At 40.5% G+C, this 8,071-nt stretch overlaps 1 protein-coding gene across 4 annotated transcripts; it reads left to right on the forward strand.

Annotated features, from left to right (window-relative positions):
• Positions 1–263: 263 nt before the first annotated feature.
• On the forward strand, positions 264–4,616 carry abrab (actin binding Rho activating protein b). 4 transcript variants are annotated; one of them, XM_005452720.4, is made up of 4 exons: positions 264–452; positions 1,367–1,534; positions 1,629–2,397; positions 2,969–4,616. In XM_005452720.4, the coding sequence occupies exons 3-4, from the start codon at positions 1,637–1,639 to the stop codon at positions 3,450–3,452; spliced, it is 1,245 nt and encodes a 414-aa protein (XP_005452777.1). In that variant the 5' UTR covers positions 264–452; positions 1,367–1,534; positions 1,629–1,636; the 3' UTR covers positions 3,453–4,616. The 4 variants fall into 4 exon arrangements, with proteins under 4 accessions (XP_005452777.1, XP_013128005.1, XP_013128004.1 ...); XM_013272551.3 differs by having other exon boundaries at positions 1,317–2,397; XM_013272550.3 differs by having other exon boundaries at positions 1,367–2,397.
• The last annotated feature ends 3,455 nt before the right edge of the window (positions 4,617–8,071 follow it).

Below are 8,071 nucleotides of genomic sequence, written 5' to 3' on the forward strand. Positions count from 1 at the left end.
TGTTGAAAGCATAGTGAGCCCGTTTGTCCTTGTGGAGGAGCACTAGCCTTCCTCTCAGCGCAGTTTGAAACTGTATATATTAACACGCTGAGTTGGTTTGAGAACATGTCCTCTGCTGATGCTCTCTGAGTCACTTCCACCCTCCATGACAGACTGCCAACAGATGCAACTTAATGCCTGTGTGCGTGTGTGTGTTCCAAGTCCTATTTATAAACAGGCCCCTTCCTTATCAGACATGCATATGCAAAATCAACACACATAAAACCATCTTCACATAAAACCCAGCTCTTAAAACAGGACTAAACACCCCTTAAGGCTTGCAGTATGTTTTGATGATATTGCTAATGTCAGAATACATGCCGCTCTCCACCGAGTGAGATGAGATTTCCTTACCTCTGCATTGGAAGACTAAACCACTGCATGCGTAAGCAAGACATCCCAGTCTTCTGCAGGTATCATATTCTTTTTACTGGTTGAAACTCCCCAGAATTTCCTTTTGTTATACTTGTACTTTTTTTTAATCACCAGTTTCTTGACTAGCTACAGTTAAAAGCTAGTCGAGTACACAATTAAGATGCTGTATTTGTACTTTAAATTGAACATTTCAGTTTTTTGCTAGCCTATAGATCAAAATCGGAACCTTTATTCATATTATGCCAAAAGCAAAATGAAATTATAAGCTATCCTATTTGGAGCAAAGAAAGAAATCCAACTATCTTCACAAAAATAAAAGAGAGAAAGACAACGTGTGTGTTTTAGAAGATATAAATTACCACAGTATCCATTCTATCTTTACAATACCTTCGCTAATTCTCTGTTTCAGTTAAGTAAAATCTTCAGAGGGTTAATCTGAAACGTTCCCTTAAAGCCACACTATATGCAGTAACTACTGCAGCCCCTTGACCACAAAATACATTCAGACAGTTAAAGGGTAAAACGGAAAGCAAGGAAATCAGCAAATGGGCTCAGCAACTCTAAAGTTTCATAACACTGGCTATAACATTAGCCACCATAAGCTGGTGTTGACACCAAAAATGTCAGGTTGTGGCTGTAAAGATGATACCATTAAAAGTGGGTTTTACTGCTTATGAGTTCAACTTATTCTTTGGAAGACTTTGTAAAGCAGTTTTATACTTTTTATCAAGAGTCACAAGTCGTACTTTAACCAAAAGGTTAACAAAAGCTAGCAAAGCTAAGTAGAATATTGTGTAATGGTTGCAGATATCTCCCAGTATATATCATCATCATTAATATCTATGAAGCTGAACATGTTGAATGCATATAAAATAGTAAGTTTTTGTCATTCTGTTCAACAGCATTTGTTTTAATTCAGAAACTTCTGGTCTACTGCCCTGTTCACCTCTAGTTACAAGCGCCTTAATCTGTGATGAAACATGAGCGCATGGGGGTGACCAGTGTCAGAGAAAGACGATCACGTTGGTAGCCTGGGATGACTCGAATACTTTCCACCATTAGGGTTTACGTTCCCCAGTTTGGAGCTGTGTGTGGGAGCAGGGAAACGGAGGCAACAAAGGTACAGCGAGTCAGGCAGAGGATATGAGTTCATTTTAGCAAATCTTACAGCTTACTTGTGAGGATTAATTGTGCCTGTATTTACATACTAATAGAGAGAATTATGTCAGACAAACACAATGGCCAAGCTTTCCAAAGGAAACCATTCAGCAACAAGAACATCAAGAAGCTCCGCACTATTAGCATGGTGTGCAACCTGGCAAGCAGCTGGCAGCAATGGGTGACAGAGAATGAGAACAAGCAGGCCAGCGAGCCAAGTGGCTGGGCTCCGTCTTCACTGGGTGGACCAGAGGAACCCAAAAAGAAGTGGGTTCCCAAGAAGCCTCCGCCCATTCGAACGCAGCAAACAGAAGCTTCTAAAGGTCTCGCGGCTCCACAAACAACAACATCAAAGACTGGTGAGGTTAAGACATCGGATGAGCCACCAACGGCGTCTTTCATCAAGACGAAGCAAGTGGTGAAGACAGTGACCAGCAGCGCTCAGGAGAAGGGCGCAGGTATTGGGCTCCTGACAGAAAAAATCAAGAGGGAGCATCTCCCATCAGATGAGGAGATTGACAGACTGCTAAAGAAGAAAAGCTCGCCCACCCGTCGGAGGAAGTGCTCCAACATGGTGTCATCGCTGACCAAGAGCTGGAAGCAGGTGGAGAATGAGCAGAAGCTTGTTAAAGAAGGAGGAGATCCAAGAGAGGGATTCACCTGTGGGCGTAAAGAGGACAGTGGGCCCCTCGAGGCAGATGTAGAGGGGCTGGAAGTAGAGGAAGCTAAAACACGCAGAACAAGCTTTTCAGAAGAAGCAGAGAAAAACAACTGTGAAGAAGACTCTGAGACAGCAGTGAGAATAAAAAGATCCTCAGTTCCAATGTAAGTAGTGCCACTGTGCTTCATTTTGCATTTTCTAAAAGAAAAAATGTTAAAAGGAAGTATAAAATGTTCACCAAATTAACTTCCATCCAACAAATTCTAAAAACTCAAAAACTCTTTACTTCTTTTCAATATTTAAGAAATAGAGAATCAATCAACAGCCACTTACTGTTATTTACACACCCTTTAGTTATACAGGTAACGTTCTCATTGAGATTAAACATTTCTTTTTCAAGTCAGACCTGGCCAAGAGCATGGGCGTAACTTTGTGCTGAACACTGGGGGGGGTCAAGATCTCTGTCTAAATAAATAAATCTGGGTAAATTCCCAGATGATTAAACATGCAACTATTTTGCTGATAATAACTTAAATGAGTAAAGAAAATCAACAGCCGGGGGGGGGTTATATTGGTTGGGTCTGATTATTGGGGGTCATAACCCCCTAACCCCCCCTGGAAATTACGCCCCTGGCCAAGAGAGCAGCAGAAATTATAACCAATATAACAATAAAAACCAGTACTGAGTGTCTTGTTCATTTTGTATTGACTTGTGTCACTTGACATGCTTCACAGCTACAAAAAAGAAGCTGAGGATGCCAACAAGATCAACACGTTGTCCAAGAAATATAGCACCGTGGGAAATCTCAAGAGCCGCTGGCAGAATTGGGCCTCTGAGCACACAGATAATCAGAAACTCAACCCCTTCAGTGAATACTTTGATTATGACTATTCCATGTCCCTCCGCCTCCAGAAAGGTCAGGAGGGTTACGGACGTCCAAAGGAGGGTAGTAAGACGGCAGAAAGGGCCAAACGTGCGGAGAAGCATATCCACCGTGAAATAGACGACATGTGCTATGTGATCAGGACTATGGCCGATCCGGACCCAGATGGAAAGACCCGGGTCACATTTGGAGAACTGTTTGACAGATATGTTCGGATCTCTGACAAGGTGGTGGGGATTCTGATGAGAGCCAGGAAACACGGGAAAGTGGAGTTTGAAGGCGAGATGCTGTGGCAAGGCCAGGATGATGGAGTTATTATTACTCTGCTGGTGTGATATTAACACCTGGGTCAAAGTTGTTCTTGAAATCCTCTTACAGCTTCTTTGCTTGCACACTGGAATTTGAACCTGAAATAACCCCTGTCATTGTCAGACAGTGCTAAGAGGAGGATTTAAAATGCAGTTTGACCCAGGACTACTCGGTGGACACTTGCAGAACAATATCAAAAGGATACAGGCTGAGCTCGGCGGATGTGTGTCTCTACGGATTATCCAAAGAATACTTTTGCTGCTATTTTGGTAGATACTTGACGACTCTTTCTGTCAGTGTTTGAGCTGTAGCTGTCTTGCTCAGTGTTTTGAGAAATCTGTAGAGACTTAAAAGCTTTAAATCACAAGCGCTGAAGAGATAAAGTGTTGCGGTTTTGGTTCCTTAAAATCCATTCAGAGTACCTTGCAGATTATCACAAGTGTCTCTTTTTCACTTCATGGTTTATGTTAATGAGATACTTGAGTATGTGTTAACGTACCAAATAATCAGCAGCTTTGCAGTATTCTGTACACTAATTCAAACATGGCTTGGGTTTCACTGCCTGAATACATGCAGCTCAGCTTTCATTGCACTACACCAGACACAATGCAGTGGAACGCCACAGTACTTTAAAACACCGTGGCCTTTTAGACCACAGCTCTTTGAAATGGTATCGAAGGTTGACCAAGACTGAAGGGAAAACGGGAAAACTCATTAAATTGGAGAAATCCACTTCATGAAAACCACCTGCCTAATACTGTGTAGGTCGTAAGTGACAGCTAATAGTCTTTAAGTCATTTCCACAAGACAGCTGTGGCTGCCTTGTGGGTTTTTTGCACTAAGACATGGCAGAAAACCTCCTGTGGGTTGCAGCAAAGGGTCTACTTTGATCAGGCTGTTGCTTGGGATCATTCTACAATCTGGGGAGTTCTGAGGCCTGGTCAGCACTTTGTCCTCTTTTAGTTTGTTGCTCGAGGATGTGCTGGCACAAGATCACATTAGAACAGGATCATCAGTGTTAATCGCTTCAACTGTCAGTGGCTTTACAGGAGTGCACAGCAGTAAAGTATGAATAAGTCAAAATTAAAGGGCTGTAATGAACAAAATTAGGATTCCTAATCATACAGTAGCCTATGATGACTTGCTGTATTCTGTGTTTTGTGATGCTTTCTGTCATGGGATTAAAAATAAAAAAGAAATGATAAAAATAAATGTCTGGATATGTTTACCAGTTAATCACTTACTAAACTGGGGGCTGGACCGGCCTCCGGGAGCACCTGGACATTGTCTGATTGCCTGAGGGTCGTTTTGGGCTGCAGTGAACATTCAGCTTCATCAGTAAGCAATTTACAGACTGAGCAGAGTCTGAGGATTACAAGCGACTCTCTCAGAGACAGACTGTGCACTTTCCTTTTGCAGTCTCCCTCCATCACACAGGTGATGCACACCAAAGACACGCATATAAGAAGCCCCACCACCCTCCCTCTCGCTAAGGCAGGTAATATAAAGCAGGTAATGTTAGACACCTCAATCGGCCATTAAAAAACACCACCTAAAACACTAATCCAGTCTTTAAGTCTGACATCATTAGCTGTGTCTGGGCCCGAACTACTGTCTAAATTCTTTCATCTGTAATAAAATGATCAGCGTTACTGCTCTACCAGGTGTAAAAATTAATTTTAACATCCATGAAAACAGAATTGATGATATTTAACGGCGTTAGAAGTTAGCAGGGAGTTAGCTTGCTAGTTTCCATCTAAATATAATACAGCATGTTCTGACTGAGGGATTTCTGAAACAAATTAAGACGTACAGCTCTGCTATCACTTCCAACATAAACGAAGACAGAAAACTAAACAGCAGTGATGTTTGTAGGGTTACTGAAGTTGGGCTAGCTGGTATATAATGATGTGCTATGTGACACAGCTATGTTAGCATAATATAAACGGTGAAGCTGGAGGATGAACGCTAACTTTTTTTTCCACTCGATAAAGTTAACGTGAGGATTCCCAATGGTTAGGGACCATGGCAGGATGCTGTAAACGGACCAAAATTCAGTCAGGAGATAATCCATCCACAATACGCGGTTAGTCATTAATATAGTGCTGAATGGGCTGAGCTGTAGTTACATCGTAAGGTTTTAAAAACTGAGCTTCAAAATGAATAGTCGATATAAAAACCGAGAGAGGCCGACAGTGATCACTGACTGTTTTTAGGGGCTTGTAGATTAAATAGAACAACATACAAAGCATTAAAACATGTTAAAAACGCAACAGCCTTATTAAACACAGAGTAGTTTGGGTTCATCGCGTCATCACTTAAAGACCAGATAGTCTGCTGTCTGATTGTGTGACAGATAGATAGATAGATGCATTTTAAGTTGAAACTTAAAGGCTTAAAGAAACTTAAAGTTCTTAGTCTGTATTAGTATGAGTATTAATAGACTTGCATTTTAAGTGTTATAAAATTACACAGAATGTTTGTCAACAAGGCAGACATGCTCTTTTGCTACTCTCATCAGAAAAAGTCCATTACACCTTTCCATTCTGTTGTAAAAGTTGAATTTAAATATGCTCATAAATAGTAAATGAACCAAAAACCACAAGAAACAATGATGGATGACAAAGTAGCACAAAAAATGAACAAATAAAATGTGCAGTAGTGATCGGCGGCTGCTAAGGTGACACACACATTCCTGGCGAACATTCCTGAGGAACATTCCTGGCGAACATTCCTGAGGAACATTCCTGGCGAACATTCCTGAGGAACATGCTTTAACAGAAAATACCACCCATCATTTGTATGTTGAAGCACTAAAGGGACTATAAATGAACCAGTAGATATGGTAGGCTGCTTCTTGCTGTAAACTGGAGCGTGTAGCCGCACAGTTTTGCCTAAACTTAGATGCACGCTTGAGTATTCGTGTCTTCATCTTTTTGAGGAAAATAACCAACCAGACAGGTAAGAATTAATCAATTTAACCAACAGCCATTACCTTACATTATCTTTGTCTGTTTCTCATTTATTTATCAGCATTCAGTTCCGCTATGGCTTCGTCTGGTCTTCCATTGCTGGTTTCTCATATGGCGACTTACATGAGCTTGATCTGTTTGATGATGAAGCCATCATCCAGATCTCTGGGAAATATTCTCACTATGTGCAGTCAGTAGTGTTCAACACCAACATGGGCCGCTCCCTGTTTGCAGGCCAGCCTGCCGGTACTTCTTTCAACATGTATCCTGAAAACAGTCAGGCCGAGCTGCGCTTCGTCAGTGGCACTGTGCACGGAGGAATCACTTCACTTGGGGCACACTGGGCTGTTTTTGATCCAAACTACAACAACACTGAGCACTGAGGAGAGTAGCAGAGAAGTTTATTGTCATCATCTGGGTGTTAACGAGAGAGCTCCTTTGCTGCTCAGGTTCTAAATAAAGGGAAATGTTGGCCTTTTAGTTTGTGTTTTCAGGAGTATTTTTGGGAGTTTTTGAAGTATCACAATTTATGAAGTACCAACATGCAATTGAGTTGTAATTGATAATTTCCTTCTTAACTGAATCAAGTAATAAAGTTTGTGGTTTTATCCCTCCACAGTTCATGTAACAATTTAATGACTTGCACGTAAATCATGCCATTGCAGTTTTGCAAATTCTTCTTTATAAGCTATGTAATAATCTACAATAGTTCCCAATTTTGTATGCTTGATTTTTTATACAATAACAACTGCGCATCATAATTTTGTAAGGGATATATAATATCCATCCATCCATCAATTCGCTTCCGCTTATTCTTTTTCAGGGTTGCGGGGGGTGCTGGAGCCTATCCCAGCTATTATAGGGCGAGAGGGATATATGTAGAAAATTTAATTACATGTAAACTTAATGTGCTTAACACAGAACATAAAAAATTAAAAACCTGTGTTGGTTTAGAACACATTAAGGCAGTGAAAGCTGCATACAAGGAACAAGGAACATTTCTTCAAAAAAATGTTTTCCTAATGCCAAGACACGTAGACTGGTAAGGTACGAACACGACGTGAAAAGACTCCTTTTTTTCTTCTTTCAGTTCCAGTTTGTGACAGACAAAGCAAAACAACAGAATAGAACAGCCACTTTATTGTCATTCAGAACACAGTTAGTGCACATCAGAACAAAATTCTGGTGCATTTACTTTCCATTTATAAAAATAAAAACACCTCAAGACTCAAACGAGTTTCGGGTATTTTCCCAATAGAAATATGATCCAGACGAAACACTAAGAGATGCAGAACATAGAAATATTTATTGCCAGATGCAAACTCAACCCAACTGAGGTCTGCAGAATAACCGAAATGCAGGCAGGACCAGAGTCTGCAAGTGAGAAAGATACACTGAGCAGTTGGAGCCACAGGTGTCTTCTTCATTTAAACAAAAATATAAACATGGTTATCACAAATCAGATGAATATTTTACAAAATGTGATAAAATGTTAACAATAAATCGAAATCTAAAGTTATTTATTGTATGTACATGTAAGAATCTTTGAAATATTTGTCTGTATACACTATCATCAGTAAGGAAATACAGACTATTACGAAGTAACTATGTTGCAATGCAACATGCAACACGATATAAACTGAATCAATGATTCCTTGGTCCAATTTAAATGT

The sequence above is a fragment of the Oreochromis niloticus genome, linkage group LG22 (assembly GCF_001858045.2).
Source record: "Oreochromis niloticus isolate F11D_XX linkage group LG22, O_niloticus_UMD_NMBU, whole genome shotgun sequence".
NCBI lineage: Eukaryota > Metazoa > Chordata > Actinopteri > Cichliformes > Cichlidae > Oreochromis > Oreochromis niloticus.

Coding starts and splice junctions, on each gene's coding strand:
- abrab (XM_013272551.3), top strand. CDS start 1,637: ATGTCAGACAAACACAATGGCCAAGCTTTCCAAAGGAAACCATTCAGC. Junction 2,398..2,968: donor AAAAGATCCTCAGTTCCAAT/GTAAGTAGTGCC, acceptor CATGCTTCACAG/CTACAAAAAAGAAGCTGAGG.